This window comes from Tribolium castaneum, chromosome 6 (genome assembly GCF_031307605.1).
Source record: "Tribolium castaneum strain GA2 chromosome 6, icTriCast1.1, whole genome shotgun sequence".
NCBI lineage: Eukaryota > Metazoa > Arthropoda > Insecta > Coleoptera > Tenebrionidae > Tribolium > Tribolium castaneum.
Genome location: NC_087399.1, coordinates 358,197 through 373,543, shown reverse-complemented (window position 1 = coordinate 373,543; position 15,347 = coordinate 358,197). Strand labels below are relative to the sequence as shown.

The window sequence follows — 15,347 nt, the reverse complement described above, 5'->3', positions numbered from 1 at the left end:
TCATTATACAACAGCTGGGGACGCTTTAATTGACACTATCGATTCGGTAAATCTGACATGAATTACTTTTTAGAGGGGTGTGTTATGACCACAAGACGATTTCTGATTCTAGTTGAAACCTCAACTACGTCTTTGATTCAATTATCGACAGCCTTAATAACCTGAAGACCTACAAATGATCCTAGAATAACATTGTATTTTTTTTCTTTATACAGCATCAAAAACTATTTGAAAATAATAGAATGATTCATTAATATGTATCGTGTTGTTGTCAATTGCAACTTTAAAACAAATATGAGATAAGAGTTTTGTAGAATTTCGATGAGTAACTGCTATAAATTTAATATCCCGGAATTTAAACCGGTAAATTGTACAATTTTTATCATGTAATCTTATCAATTCGTCTATTTTTCCCTTTTGGCGTAGGTTACGACAACTTTGATAATTCTTATGATTTTTCAAATATTTATTTATTTTGGATTTGCTACAAAAATTGTTATGTAACAGAAAAAAAAGGTTATCGTTTTTAAATCGTGGGTCTGGGTTATCGTTCCATTCGCAAATTAATAAAATTGCAGTCAACTCAAGGCGAGAACAACATGTTTGATTCCATGGTGTGCGAATTATAAACATTTCCTAATTAAATGTTAATTGAGCACATATTAGCAAACTTATGTTTTGTTTATGTGCTTTTTGTCTGATTTTATTGTTGCCTGAATTAGCGAAAAATATAAACTCGTGCCTCAGCCGAAAGTTTTTATATAAAAATAAGCATTAAAAAAATTTCCAAGCAAAATAACAATCTAACTGTTTTTCTTATGTTAAAATTTTAAATTCCAACCGATCATTCGCAATGAAAACATCTCTACATCGAGTAAAACCTGTTCCTGTTATTATTTCAGGAACACAATCTTTAAAAATCCCGGCAAAGGCAACTTACCTATTTTTGCAAAGATTGGCAAAAACATTCGAAAAATGTGTTTCTCAAATTTGTATTTTAACAGTTAGTTGCCATTTTAGACAGACCGATGTTTACCTGTGGAAAAATGTCTAATAACGGTTCACATTTTAATGAAGTGCGATTAATTGAAAAAATACATGTTTCTCATTCAAGTTGGTGTAATTTTAGCACGCAAGAAGTGTATTATTTATCTTACAATTGTACTTGCACACGTAATAAATTAAGTCAAAAAAGTTTGAATCCGCTTACTACATGATTAAGTTGGATAATTAATTTTGTGAGAGAAAAAACTGTTGTTTTGTCAACATTTTAAAAATATTTGTTGCATTCCAAGCAATTCTAAAAATTGACTCCTCTATCTAAAACAAATTAATCAATACTCAGTGTGAATGACTGATTAAATAATTCCTCGCGCAGTTCGATCACTTTGTTTTTTTATTATCGTATCGCAATCAATAGGCCGATTAAAAATTTCAGCCGACGACCCAAGGACGACACGACAATTTTGACTTAATGGATTTAGATAAATTTCTAATTAAGCATAAAGCAAAATCGATTTGTTTTCCGTTCAGTCGAATAAAATTTTATGCATTTCTGCAACTCCGACATTGGCCTTTTACTGATTATGACCATATCCGTTTCTAACGAGGCTTCTGTATCATCTCCAAGCCGGGAGTAAAATTACAATTTGACATTCAAAACTTGTAATAAATATGATATATGAACATGACGGTCGATATTTGATCTTGACACAAGTTCAGTTAGTCAATAAGGAGAAGCTACAAAGTTTTAGGATGCGTCCGCCTTCAGGAACTGATAAAATTAATTTACAAAAAATCAAATCTTCTTAGCTCTGGCGTTAATCGTGGCTCGTTTTTAACCCTTTATTAGCAATTTCTCATCAGAAGCATTAAACAAATTGGTGGTATTGTAGTCGAGATCTAGGAATGAGATAGTTGCAATAAATTAACGGGAAATTTCCCCAAACAGATTAGTGCATTATTATTATGGATAATTAAATGAGGTGGTGTACGGGTTTGTAATAATTATTGATATTATTTATTGTTGCGGTAATTGCATCATCAATTAAACAGTTCGCCACGGAATGAAATATTTTGCATGGCATTAGCTGAAGGAATGATTTCTCGAATCTGTGACATACAGATACTTTCACATTGTGTCTGAATATCAAATTTAATTTGAAAGTGGCATGAATGAAAAATGATAACAGGGGGCCCACCTAAAAATTGGAAAAGTCCACGTTAAAATGGGAGGAGGAGGTGAAATGGCTACGTCTCAGGCCGGCCCGAAAAATACAAACGTAGCCACGGCTCCAAGTGTAAAAATACCGTGAAATGAACCGAAACCAGTGATAAGGAAGTTTCGTACAAGCAACTAACACATTCCTTTAGGGAAAAATTACACCGAAATTTGCTCAACTCACCTCAAAATGAAGGAATCTGCTTCAAGTACACCACCGATTCCATGCACATTTGCGGACAAAGGCACTTTTTCCCAAAATAAAATCACAAAACGATACGAAATGAAATCAAATTCTCGGATTCCTTGGCAATGAATACGCCCTCCTATGAAACACTTTTGACAGATGTCAAAAACGCCCAAAACACACCACGAAATACCACAAAACACGACACGTCAGTCTTTTTATTTGATTTGTACTGATTTCGACAATGTAAATTTATATAAAAACAACAAGTTTATATGAAAATATTAGAAACACCCAGTTTTATTTAGCGGCAGCAAACCGCATACGACACAAGAATTCTTTGGGTAAATACCAACTAATGTCATGTCAATTCTGGTGACGTCACCAGACATAACATAGGCAAACCGCTTCGATAAAACCACCCTCAGAACTCCACAAAAAACGCCAAATCTACAAAACCAAACGCTACACAACCACTCCAAGAAAACCAACACAAATCCTAACGATTAACATCAAACAGGACCTCCCAAAACTGAAACAATAACTCGAAAAAACTCAAAAATTGACTTAATCAACCGATAGGACTATACGATTTTCTATCACTAAAAACATTCCCACCAACCCAGCCAAAAAAATCCCTATCGCCGTGACAATTAACCTCAACATGTCACAAGAAAAGAGGCCCCAATTCGGCAACAGATACCTCACCGACGATGACAATGTTTTTCAACACAATGCGTGGTACGCTTTTTAAACTCATCTCATTACGTAACTGCCACACACGGTACCGTAAAAAACCTAAATATGGTACACGCTTCCTAATCGACCAAAGCAAAATCTTTGATTTTAACGCCTGGTACGGCTTTTTTCACCTTCAAATAGTCATAATCGCCGTTTCTGTGTGCAGGGATGACGTCGAATGGGACGAAGAACAAGAAAATCAAGCGAGGGATAAAGTGAGAGTAAATGGCGAGGTTAAGTTTCCCGATAGCGTAATAGAAAAATACGAAAATGAAGCTGATAAATACTGGGACGCTTTTTACGACATACACACAAATAGGTTTTTCAAAGACCGGCATTGGTTATTTACTGAATTCCCCGAACTGGCGACCGAAACTGGAACAATATTTGAAATTGGTTGTGGGGTTGGAAATACAATATTTCCAATCTTACAGACGTCCAAAAATAATAATTTGCGGGTTTACGGGGGTGATTTTTCACCAAAAGCCATTGAAATTTTACAAGAAGCGCCAGAATTTGACTCAAAACGCTGCAAAGTTTTCGTCTTGGATGCCTCGCAAGACAAGTGGGACGTACCGTTTGACGAAAACAGTATTGACATAATCGTGTTAATTTTTGTCTTATCGGCAATCAATCCGTCGAAGTATTTATTACATAACTTTGGATTCGTGCGTAATAATTTTTTTGTAGATTTGTCAATGTGGTCAAAAACATACATAAGTATTTAAAAACTGGGGGCTTGGTTTTATTTCGCGATTATGGACGTTACGATATGGCACAGTTACGTTTCAAACCCGGGCGGTCTTTAGGGGAAAATTTTTACGTACGAGGTGATGGCACCAGAGTGTATTTTTTCACACAAGGTAATAATAATAATTAACTTACCAGACGTAAATTACTTATTACATTTGTAGATGAAGTGCGAAAATTATTTGAGGAGTTTGGTTTCAAGGAAGAGGAAAATCGGGCCGACAGGCGGTTACAAGTGAACAGAGGTCGGCTGTTGAAAATGTATAGAGTTTGGATTCAGGCAAAATATCGAAAAACGTGAAATTGACAAATATATTAATTTTTTGTAAATTTTTAAAAATTACATAATTACATTATGTCTATAGATTAAATATGTATAAGGAATCCTTTTGTATTAAACGATAAAATAAAAAACCTACATAATTAAAATAAATACAAGTGCTTTTTGTACTTTTTTTTTAGAAAAAAATCGTAATTAGTTTGTTAAACAAAAGGAAAACACAGTTTTTAAAGTGATGAACACGAACACTCTTCAAATATTTTTCTATCCTTTACAATTCATCTAATACGGGACAATATTAATTTACATAGAAAAAATCAGCCTTTAATGTCTTCATCTTAGTACGATTAATAACTGCCTAATAACCACAAGCCACAGCCTCTTCGATAGTGAGCGTCACATAATTAATTAAGTGTCCCTATCCATCAAGTAGGCTGTGCTAAAGCACTAACAATCCCCGAAAACAAGGAAAAATCAAACTGCAGCGAATCAAATTCGTGATGTGAGTATTTGTTAATGAAAAAAATAATTGCCTCAAGGCACCGCCGGTTCAATGAAAAACAATCACATTACCTCACGACGGATTAGTTGAACACCCTGGCTGTCCTAAACAAAACCTTCTCACCTAAAAAGCTTCGCTTCGTCACCAATTGTTTGCAAATAAGCTGTGTGAACACTTTCGCAAACGAACCGATATTGACTCTGATTGTAAAATTATTATCAAAATTACCGCCAATTTCAATTCAATAATATACTTACAGCATTTTGTATCATCATTGCTCGTTGCTCTCTCATCGTTTTGACAATTTCAAGGGGGTACACTGGTTCCCCGGCCTCAATTAAGCACAAGGCCGTCTCCATGAGAACCAGGACACCAGTTCGACCAATCCCTGCACTACAGTGGACCACAACAGGGGCATCCCCTTTACGGGCCTCTCGCACTTTTTCCGTAAAACTGAGAAAAAGTGCGGGAGAATCGGGTACTCCATGATCTGGCCATGCCACATACTGGATGTGTTTCAAGTTCCATTCAGTGTTATTCTACAAAATAATTTCGATTGGCAGCACTGACTATGTGAATTTGACTCACTTTAACGTCAGTCAGACTAAAATCTCTGAAAATAAAACTTCCAGATTCGTCCGTTGTTTCTCCAACACATTGAATTATCACATTTTGCATCGTCAAAGTTTCGCCCACATTTGGCCAATATTTATGACACTTGGCACGTCCGCGTTCAATTAGTGTCGTTAACATCACAATTAAATTACATTTCTCTTCCAAAATCATTTGCCAAAAGTCCTCACAGGTTGATTGTAGTGGGCCTTGAGTCGCTATATACTTATTAATTATATCAGTACCGTTTATTTTCATATTGACGTAGTTGGCGTTGATGTAATCACCACTGGGTGCATTTTTTAGTATCACACGAGTCGAGTCATCTATGGTTCAAGTGTCAGGTATTTAGTCTGCGGTCGGTGTCGTAAATACTCACAAGGCGAAATATCCCTGTAACGATTCTTGTTGATATTTTTCGATTCAAGTGAAACATCGCATGTTAATTCGGGATGTTTGCGATATAACATTTCATAGCGGGCGATGAGGGCGCCACTCGCTAAACCATCAGCCAATAGGAGCATGCTTTGCTCAAGGGCATTTTCCGGAGATGGGGGGCGTTGTAATTCACCTACAGGGACGTATTGGTATGGGGGTTCTTCGAATTCTTCCATACCGGCATACAAAACGTTGGGTTTAACCACCAATACCAATTTTCCTAATGTTTTTTTTAATAAAAGTTGGTAACAAAATATAAATAAATTACCATCACTTGTACCCCTCGCCCTGTGTATTAACATAACAACATCTTCATGTAAAGCATGCGAAACGTCGACCCCATTTATCTGAATCACTTGATCACCTTCAGATAAACGAGGTGTGCATTTATCAGCTGGTGTATTTGGTGCTACTCTAGACACCAAAATCGGGACATCACGACTTGTACCACCCTTAACGTTAAAACCGTATTTTCCCTCCTCGGGATGTAAAGTAATAGTTACTAGAGTTTCATCGGTGATTTGTGACGTTGGCGAATGGCTAGCGCTGTATGGAGGTGTATCATACAAACCGTTTGAAGTAGGCGATGGAATTTCCTCATCAACGTAACTTAAAACACGGCCACCGGGGGAAAATGGACCTTCTAGAGTACGTTCCAGAAAACCACCATCGCTATAAGGCAACACAAAACTTAGAAAAATAAAAAAATCTTACACATTACCATTATTTTTTTAAGCAATTTTCAACAAATCCAAACAAAATAAGACCAGTTTTTATTTATTTCTGTAGTTTTTCGCCGTATTTTGAAAAAAAACTTGCAAAAAAAATTAATGTCTAGTTCAAAAACGAAGTAAACGAGTGAAGCATCAAACTTTAACGAAAAACACACCAAATGTTGATTAATTTTTTTACCAAACATTTTCTAACAGATAGAGCAATTTATTTTATTTCTAAACAATCAATTAATCACTAGTTATGTAATTACTAATCCATATTTTCCACTGCTTAAAAGTCACCAACTTGACTTAAAAAAAATTACTCACTCATCAGACAACTGTGAATCATCAGCCCATGCTTTCCTCGGTTCTTTGGCCCCCAAAGAAGTGACTTTGTTATCGTAAGGTCTCGGAGGGCGACCTGGGGCTAGTATCCCTTTGCCCTTTTCTTCAATTGGTGGCACTGGACGAACCTAATTTACGAATTAATTTTGATTTTTTTTTTGCTGAAAATTTTACCAATTGTTTACTCGGCGATCGAACAAATTTCCGTTCGAGTTTTCCTCTTCGTTTGACATCGGCAACTGTTTGAAATTCAGTCCGACCAGAATAAGTAAATTTCGAGCCCAACGAAAAAGGGAATTTTCGTTTAACTTTTGGTGAATCCAATCGAAAGAAAGTGTGATGTTCAACACAAGCTTTCCAGAGTGTTTTTGACGAACGATACGATTCCATGTTGAATCCGAGCAAAGTATCGTAATCTTCGGACTAGAAATATTGAGTTCAATAATGCAATTATGCGATTTTGTGCGAGCTCACCAGTTCGCGGATCAACTGGATGAAAAACTGTTTACGTTTGAATGAAATTTTCATTATTTTCGACCATGAAAATGTGTTGATTTTTATGTTGTTTTGAAAGACGACCAGACCCATATGGGTCACACCTAACTGAATTTCCCGGTTGGTGTTATCTCGAGTTTTATGGAGCTCTACACCGTACATTTCGATGCGTTTTGCATGATCGAGAAAATTAAATTCAGCTTGAGCTGGAGATTGTCCTCTGCAAAAAAATTACTCAAATAATTACCCAGTTCTGTGAATGATAAATTGTTTTGCATTATCTCTCACAAGTTTCAAGAAGTCATAAAACGACCGGAAATGTGGTCATAAATTAATAGAGATTCATTATTTCCTAATATTCTTTGAGCGATTGATAGTTTTAGTTCAAGGCTGCTTAGTTTGCCGTTTTGATATTTTTGATACAATAAATAAACAATTTGATAAGAAACCACTCAATTATTTTTTGTACCTACTTGTGTAATTTATGTAATTCTGCAATTTTCTTCTCCATTTCCTCGCATTGTCCTGGTATGAGTTGTATGCTGGATAAATAATTGGGCCCATGTTCCTCGGGTTGATAATCCCCTAACTCGGCTAAAGAACTAAATAAAATCACAATCACCCAAAAAACTTTAATCACCTTGAACTGTATAACTAGCTAAAAGAATGGCAGTGCTGGGGGCTAAAACCAGCCTCCCTTCTAGAATATCTCGGCGGATTTGTAGACAAAACTGGTATCGCGTGTACTCCTCTTGCAGCTTACTTGGATCAGACACATAAAACTTAACTCTAAAATACAAAGGGTATTGGCAGTTGTTCAGCTGCTTTTTGATGGGTTTGGACGGATCTAACCAACGCTAAAACCCCGCATTAGTCAGTGAATCACTGGGCGTGCTGTGTACCATGAGTTCCGGTTTATTGACATTGGGAGCACTCCCATTTTCCGAGTACTGGAGCCCGAAGTAGTCCTTCTCAACGAGCTCCAAGTGCTGGTACACTTGGTCCATGATAACGCTGCCTTTGCACCTTTTGCCCACATGGAACTCATGCTCAGTGTCGTCGAGAAAACGCACCGTGATGTTAAAGCCCTTCAGTTTGCTCCGTTCCCGTGCTGCTGCCAGTTCTAAAGCTTGGACATTATAAGTACCACTCGAGCCACTAAACGTCCGTTTTGACACGCTCTCGACTATGTCCATGGCTAGGAACTGCGCTTTGGGGCATTACGGACCCGACACAAACATAGAACTAGCCCACTGATAAGTGATAACGACCAAATTAAAGGAAATAAGACAGTGAAGCGCTTTTTTCGGTTTGACACTCAAGTCATATCATCATGGTTAGCTGCGATTTCGATCAGCTGTCGCAAAGGGCTCACGCAATTTCAAAGGGTTTGGCACGAATTCGATGCATCACATTCACGTTAGTGTTATCACAAAGTGGTTTTATCACAATTTTAGTATTTCATTCATTATTTGATTATTGATACGTCAATGGCTGGTTTTTGCCCAGATTGGAGAGCCGGGAACCGAAAGCTTGCGCGTCCGACACATATCGTACCGAAAGTTCAGAATACCGATTTTTTTGCGGTATTCAAAGTGATGTAAAGGTGTTCAATAAAACCAAAGTTTTATAACCAGAATAATTTATTTATTATTTTAAAGAGGAGAATAACAAAACTTGATAATACACTATTAAGTTTGGTAACAATATCACAAAATCAGTCTATTTCATTACAATAATGACTTAGAAAAAATTTAAAAAAAATTCGAGGTGATTATTTCTTCTCCTCTTGCTTTTGTTGCACCGCTGGTGTAGGCTGTCCCGTCTGCACCACCGGAATGCTCTTCTCCTGCTCCTTCCCATCGCCAACCTTCGGGGCAGTGATGGTCAAGACCCCATCCGAAGACAACTTGGACTCCACCCGATTCACGTCATGTCCTTTGGGCAAGACATATTTCCGGACGAAATGTCTGGAAATGTACCCATGCTCGTCCCTCTTCTCCTCGTGTTTTCCCTCGACGGTGACGGTGTCGTCCGACACCTTCACCGTGATTTCTTCAGGTCGGAATTGCTGCACGTCGATGTTGGCCTGAAATTTGTCCTTGTCGAAGTTAATATCACTAGACCCATGGTCCTGTAGCAGCCTAAAGTCTCGAGGGAACAAGTCCTCCGGGTCGAACCAGCGCTCCAGGAAACGATGAGCTGGTCGGTAGAAGTCGAAGGGGTCGGTGTACAACCACAAAGCCATTTTTTTGAGTGTTTTGACTCGCTTGTTTAGTCGCTTTGTTCGCTTTTACTTGCACTTTCGATTCAACTCTGGCGAGGATGCGGCGAGGACGGGTATTTATATAGGTGGACGTGGAAAGTTCCGGACTTGGAGTGTTTCTAGACTTGTTGAGCGCTCGATTGATATTATCACTCGAATAAACATGCAATTTTTTGGGCCGTTTGTGGCTATCTTGCTTTTTATTGCAATTCTATTTTCCGAGAAAGTGTTTTTTTTGTTTTTTTTGCCTTTTGCAACTAAATGCTTACCTATTTAAATAATTGCAACCGGTAAACCTGATATTTTTTTAATGCGGATGAGTAAACTTATCTAAATTATTCGGACCAATGTCTTTTTTCTATGCTAAAAGAATTGAATTTTTTAATTTATTTATTAAACCATTATTTACAAAAATTAAAACTGGTAATTTTTAATTACCAAATAAATATTTTCGTTTGCTATTAATTTTAATTAATTGTACAATTGAAGATTATGTATTGAAGAGAATGAGCAATAATCAATACATTGAATTGAAACTTTTTTCTAGAAATATTCCTACAGTACAAAGATAATTGTCACGTTAGTACCCATTACAAAAATATTGAAAAAATCATATTGGTTAATAATACATTTATTAACATCTTTAAATGTTTACAAAATTATAAATTTAAATGAAAACAAACAAATCTTCGAGAAGAATCGGCGACATTCGTTTCTCGAACGTCCTAGAAAATTTGCGTTCATCGGATGTGTTCACCCGGACTTTTTTATAGAATTGGTTATTGATTCTGTTTTTACGGTTCAAGAATTAAATAACTTATTGTTACGATGATCAAGATTACATAATACAATCCATGATATTACAAAAATACCGCTTTGTACCGCTTCCTAAGAATTATTTAGTAATTCTATTTAAATCAGGGGAAATGAAATAAATAATTTATTAATATTAACGCCTTTAACATTTTTTAAGAATCTCTAAACACTACTTAAATACGAGGCAAAAATAAGCTGTTTATTATACTTTTTTATTTCACTCATATTACGATACACGATTTCGAATTACGAAAACCTTAATATTCCTGGGATTACAGTAACAAATTGGGCACAAATACCAACTATTATTACTGTTTTTACTAATAAAAATTGTATAATTATCTTTATAATCAATATTTTGCATAATGTGCAAAAATATGTGCGTCATGGTTGTATTTCTGCATTGTTGCACTTATGTCAATAAAGCATGTACTTTTCTCAACATTTTATTCAAAAAACTTGGACAAAACAGCCGAAAATAGCAAAAAACAGCAATTATTCCAGAAAAATCCAGTACAAACACCCTCTGAACGCACCCGAAGTCGAGAACATTCCCGATCGTTACTAACCCGAACCTTCTCGAACGCCCTCTCCTATAAATACCGTCAGCAACGCGCCAACTGCAATCAGTTTGAATCCGAGTGTCAAAGTGAAAATAAGTGCGACTACAAAAAAAAAACACAAGAAAGATGTCTCTACTGCTCTTCAGCGACCCTTTCGAATATTCTCGACCATCGAGAATCCTCGACCAACACTTCGGCTTGGGCCTCGACCCCGAAGACCTCCTCTCGCCACTCATCCCCCGGGAGATGCGCCACTTGATGCGATGTCCTGCTGGTTATTTGCGCCCTTGGAGGAGTGCAGCCTCGCAACGCGACACCGGCTCAACAGTCACCTTCGACAAAGACAAGTTCCAAGCCAATTTGGACGTGCAGCAGTTCAAGCCGGAGGAAATCAGCGTCAAAGTGAACGATAACACCATCACCATTGAGGGCAAACACGAGGAGAAGGAGGACGAACATGGGTTCATTTCGAGGCACTTTGTACGAAGATACGTCCTGCCCAAAGACTGTGATGTGAGCAAAGTCGAGTCCAGGTTGTCCACGGACGGGGTTCTGAGCATCACAGCCCCCAAGATTTGCGCCTCGAAGGAGACCGAGAGGAGCATCCCGGTGGTTCAGACGGGACAGCCCTCCAAAGCGGTCGAGAACAAGGAGGAGAAGAAGAAGGAGAAATAAATTAGACTGTCTCAAATTATTCCTTGCACTCTATGGTATTAGTTCTCACAGACTGAATATGTAATAATTTTGTTGTTTTTGTATTACTACTTAAGTTTTTTGAATAAAACCACTTCGTTCCTTTAAACTGAGTTTTAATAAAACAACCAACTTTACAAAAAATCACAGCTTCCTTGACAAGTAACCATGGTAACAGACAGGTCAGATCACTTGACCAGCCTTCATTGATTAAAGAAGCTGCGTTAAAACACGATACATCCTTATTTTACAAGTGCAAAAAAATAAGTTAGTAGTCCCTGAGTTCGTTCAAAACGCATAAGTCAAGTCTTAATTTTCTGCTGGCATTTCAGCACTAAAGGCACATCATCAAACTTCCACTTGCTCAAATAAATGTACTTCATTGTGTCCCTCTCGTCCACCTCTTCACAATTGCAAAAAACAACAACACTGTGCAAATCCTCAATTTTAAATATTTTCCTGGCGATAAATTTCTTTAAATATAAGACAGTCGTTCGCGTAGGAACCCTCACAAAAACTTGTTTGATTTGATTTGTGAATGCGCATTCTAGACATAGGTTAATTAATTCCTCTTGATTCCCATCGTCCGGTTCCGGTGATTTCTCTTTGGTCTCCTCCCCTATGAGCATTTCTTTGGGGCATGGCAGCCCCCGTTGTCTGTAAAATTGCTGTTCCCGCTCGATTTCACTCTCTTGTAGTCCTGGGACTAATTTATAGACTATGTCTTGCATCGTTCGGTCGAAATTAATGTACTGCCGGGGGTACGAATGGTGTATGACCATATCGCAAGTGGGGCAGTTGGTGTTGGCTTCTAAATGTTTAATAAGGCAACTTTTACAAAATGTGTGAAGGCATTCTGTTATGGCAGTGGCGTCGATTAAGTAGCCTTTGCAGATATTGCACGTTATGTAAGGGTTTAGAGATTTTAGCTTAATTTTACGATCCATTTTATGACGTAACCTACAAATATCAGATTGGCAACTATATCACTTGTTTTTGTATTACTTACACAATTGTCACGTTAAGTATTTACAAAACAACGCTCAGAATCGTTGTACAGAAGTTATAAGAACAATTAAATAAATAAATCACAGATTAATAGTTTAATTTTTGTACTCGTGGAGAGATTTTTTTGGTTTATTTAACACAAATCACATTTATTTTTGGTTCCGTGCGTCTACGAGAGATCAAGACAAGTTTATTTTTGTTACAACCCCCATAAACCAAACTTGTGGCATGTGTACATAACCTAAATATAGGTCAATCATTTGGAACATCCTACCGACTTTATTACTTTAACAATGATAAAAATATGTTGTTTAACACTTGTAAATCGTATTGTGCCACATTTTGTAGCATTAATTTGGGTAAAATTGCGATGTGTCCAATTCAAAATTTGAAAAACTCGGTCGGTATAGTAGAGTTCCATTTAATTTTTTAACATTCAAAAGCAGTTTTAAAATGATTTAAAAAACCCGACACACTACTTTGGCGGTATTATCAATTTTTGGTCGCATATCTTTCAAAAAAATCGGGCAAATTGGCAAAAACACCTTTCGAACCGCGTCGGTAAAGCAGCGAGATTCCTTAACGTCAATTTTGATTAGGAATGTTTTTATTAATAACTGGTACAAAGTTTAACTTTTTGTGATTTTTTCGTCAAATTCGTTCGTCTACGTGGAAATAATGGCCACCCTGACCCGCCAGTTGGCCAATTCAATCAAAGTGCAACTTAACCTCAACTTCTTTCGGCCCAACAGTACCGCTACCAAGCTAGTCTATGCCGAACATGGGGACCCCATCAAAGTCGTCCACACAGCAAACGAACCTATTCCTAAGCCCAAAGACGACGAAGTCGTCATTAAAATGCTTGCAGCCCCCGTGAACCCCGCTGACATAAACACAATCCAAGGGAAGTATCCCTCACGGCCGCCTTTACCTGCAGTTCCCGGGAACGAAGGTGTCGGGGAAGTTGTCAGTGTGGGGCAAGGTGTGAACGATCTCAAGGAGGGCGATCGTGTGGTGCCCCTTGTCAACGCTTTGGGGACCTGGAGGACACACACCGTTGTCTCCAAAAACAACGTTTTGAAAGTTCCGAAAAAATTGGGGCTTGTGGAGGCTGCCACCCTTACAGTTAACCCCTGTACGGCCTTTCGAATGCTGCGTGATTTCGTCGATTTGAAGCCTGGAGACACTGTTATCCAAAATGGGGCCAATTCTGCATGTGGACAAAACGTGATTCAGATTTGCCGCGCCTGGGGGCTCAGGAGCGTGAATATTGTGCGAGACAGGGCCGGCATTGACGAATTGCGCTGTTTCCTCCAGAATCTGGGGGCTAACCATGTCCTCACTGAAGAGGAGTTGAGAAAAACCGAGATTTTTAAAAGCGGAAAGCTTGAAAAACCGAAGTTGGCCTTGAATTGTGTCGGGGGGCAGAATGCCTTGGAGGTCATGCGGCATTTGGACAAAGGGGGCACCATGGTGACGTATGGAGGGATGTCGAGGGAGCCGGTGACAGTCCCCACTTCGGCGCTTATTTTCAAAGATTTGAGAATAAGGGGGTTCTGGATGACCGATTGGACGAAGCAAAATGCCGATAGTGTTGATCGATTTGAAATGTTTGAAGAGTTGATTTCGATGATGACGACCAATGAGCTGCAAGGACCCGCGTTTAAAATGGTCAGTTTTGAGCAGTACAAGGAGGCCTTGATGAACACCATGACCATCAAGGGGATGATCGGCAAAAAATACATCTTAGAGTTTAAATAAATTGTTCTGTGTTTGTTGTTGTTAGATTAATAAGGATTTCAAAGAACCAAATAAAGATATGTTTATGAGTTTCATTTATTTTTTTTGCCTGGAAAATTCCTCGAATTTAATAAATAAAGTGATCAAGGGTGGCTATGAATTGGCAGTGGCGAGTTTTTTTTTAACACTGACCGTAATTTTCTCACTCAAGCAAAATGATCAATAGGTCTTTCTTTGTCACTTTTATTCTTTTGTTTTTGCTTTGGGATTTTGCAAGGACTAAAAGTGAAAAACGGCAATATCCAGAAACTGAGCAAAAGTAAAAAACGAACTTTCAATCAAAATTCTATAAAGTAGGCAGGTTTTTGCGGTCAAAAAGGTTTTCAAATGACTAAAATCACATTTTTTTAATTACCATAAGCGTCTTGATTTTGCACCATCTTCGCGACGCCATCAGTCATTACAATTTTGACATTTGTCATTAAGGTTGTCAGACTCGGTGCTGTTTTATCTTGAAAAATCAAACGAAACCAGTCATTAATCGTGCTAGTGGTTCAAAAGTGCAAAGTGGGACTCGTTTTTTGTGAAATAATTGTGAATTTGAATGTCTGGGCGGTAAATTGGCGCGCCGGCGCCACGAACTTCCCGCGCCCCTTGATTGTGATTATAATGGAACACTCAGGACCTACCCGAGGAAATACCGGTTCAAATGTCTGCCTTACACACATTTTTGGGTTTCAGAAAGGTAAGTGCTACACCTTTGCGGTCCAAAACCCATACAACATTAATTTTATTTGTGACGTCATCGTCAGTTAGACGGCTGTTTAATAAAATACAATTTTTCCAAACTTTCTCACTTGGAAGAGTGGGGTGATGACTGATGAATTGTAAAGTGTTGTTTGAGACTTAATAGATGCGTTTCGAGTCAAAGTAAAACTAAGAGGATGGAGGGGGGTTAAAGGGGTCAAAGGGGG

General features: G+C 37.9%; 7 protein-coding genes across 9 annotated transcripts in view; 3 read left to right on the top strand and 4 right to left on the bottom strand.

Moving 5' to 3' along the window:
• Positions 1 to 2,778, bottom strand: part of shep (alan shepard) — a 29,583-nt gene extending 26,805 nt beyond the window's left edge. The window contains exon 1 of the mRNA XM_008199235.3: positions 2,406 to 2,778. The gene's annotated coding sequence lies outside the window, so the exon portion shown is untranslated. The remainder of the gene's footprint in view (positions 1 to 2,405) is intronic.
• Positions 2,779 to 2,994: 216 nt separating this feature from the next.
• Mettl2 (Methyltransferase like 2) lies at positions 2,995 to 4,283 on the top strand. 2 transcript variants are annotated; one of them, XM_008199238.3, is made up of 4 exons: positions 2,995 to 3,149; positions 3,316 to 3,792; positions 3,840 to 4,012; positions 4,064 to 4,283. In XM_008199238.3, exons 1-4 carry the CDS (start codon positions 3,073 to 3,075, stop codon positions 4,198 to 4,200), a joined length of 864 nt encoding a protein of 287 aa, XP_008197460.1. In that variant the 5' UTR covers positions 2,995 to 3,072; the 3' UTR covers positions 4,201 to 4,283. The 2 variants fall into 2 exon arrangements, with proteins under 2 accessions (XP_008197460.1, XP_015838475.1); XM_015982989.2 differs by having other exon boundaries at positions 3,031 to 3,264.
• Ptpmeg (Protein tyrosine phosphatase Meg) lies at positions 4,198 to 8,823 on the bottom strand. Of its 2 annotated transcripts, none has more exons than XM_015982981.2 (11): positions 8,190 to 8,823; positions 7,928 to 8,144; positions 7,761 to 7,881; positions 7,267 to 7,507; positions 6,967 to 7,215; positions 6,775 to 6,920; positions 6,000 to 6,421; positions 5,673 to 5,951; positions 5,270 to 5,619; positions 4,939 to 5,220; positions 4,198 to 4,881 (listed from the first exon to the last, which is right to left on the bottom strand). In XM_015982981.2, exons 1-11 carry the CDS (start codon positions 8,481 to 8,483, stop codon positions 4,801 to 4,803), a joined length of 2,682 nt encoding a protein of 893 aa, XP_015838467.1. In that variant the 5' UTR covers positions 8,484 to 8,823; the 3' UTR covers positions 4,198 to 4,800. The 2 variants fall into 2 exon arrangements, with proteins under 2 accessions (XP_015838467.1, XP_008197461.1); XM_008199239.3 differs by having other exon boundaries at positions 6,000 to 6,403; positions 8,190 to 8,822.
• Positions 8,824 to 8,912: 89 nt separating this feature from the next.
• Positions 8,913 to 9,621, bottom strand: LOC663216 (alpha-crystallin A chain). Its single transcript, XM_969274.5, has one exon. The coding sequence runs from the start codon at positions 9,533 to 9,535 to the stop codon at positions 9,062 to 9,064; it is 474 nt and encodes a 157-aa protein (XP_974367.1). The 5' UTR covers positions 9,536 to 9,621; the 3' UTR covers positions 8,913 to 9,061.
• Positions 9,622 to 10,976: 1,355 nt separating this feature from the next.
• Positions 10,977 to 11,734, top strand: LOC663240 (protein lethal(2)essential for life). Its single transcript, XM_969297.4, has one exon. The coding sequence runs from the start codon at positions 11,059 to 11,061 to the stop codon at positions 11,605 to 11,607; it is 549 nt and encodes a 182-aa protein (XP_974390.1). The 5' UTR covers positions 10,977 to 11,058; the 3' UTR covers positions 11,608 to 11,734.
• A 193-nt stretch (positions 11,735 to 11,927) lies between these two features.
• On the bottom strand, positions 11,928 to 12,572 carry LOC663260 (polycomb group RING finger protein 3). The gene has a single exon (XM_969316.4). The coding sequence runs from the start codon at positions 12,570 to 12,572 to the stop codon at positions 11,928 to 11,930; it is 645 nt and encodes a 214-aa protein (XP_974409.1).
• Positions 12,573 to 13,103: 531 nt separating this feature from the next.
• On the top strand, positions 13,104 to 14,464 carry LOC663279 (uncharacterized protein). The gene has a single exon (XM_969335.5). It carries the CDS (start codon positions 13,312 to 13,314, stop codon positions 14,392 to 14,394), a length of 1,083 nt encoding a protein of 360 aa, XP_974428.1. The 5' UTR covers positions 13,104 to 13,311; the 3' UTR covers positions 14,395 to 14,464.
• The last annotated feature ends 883 nt before the right edge of the window (positions 14,465 to 15,347 follow it).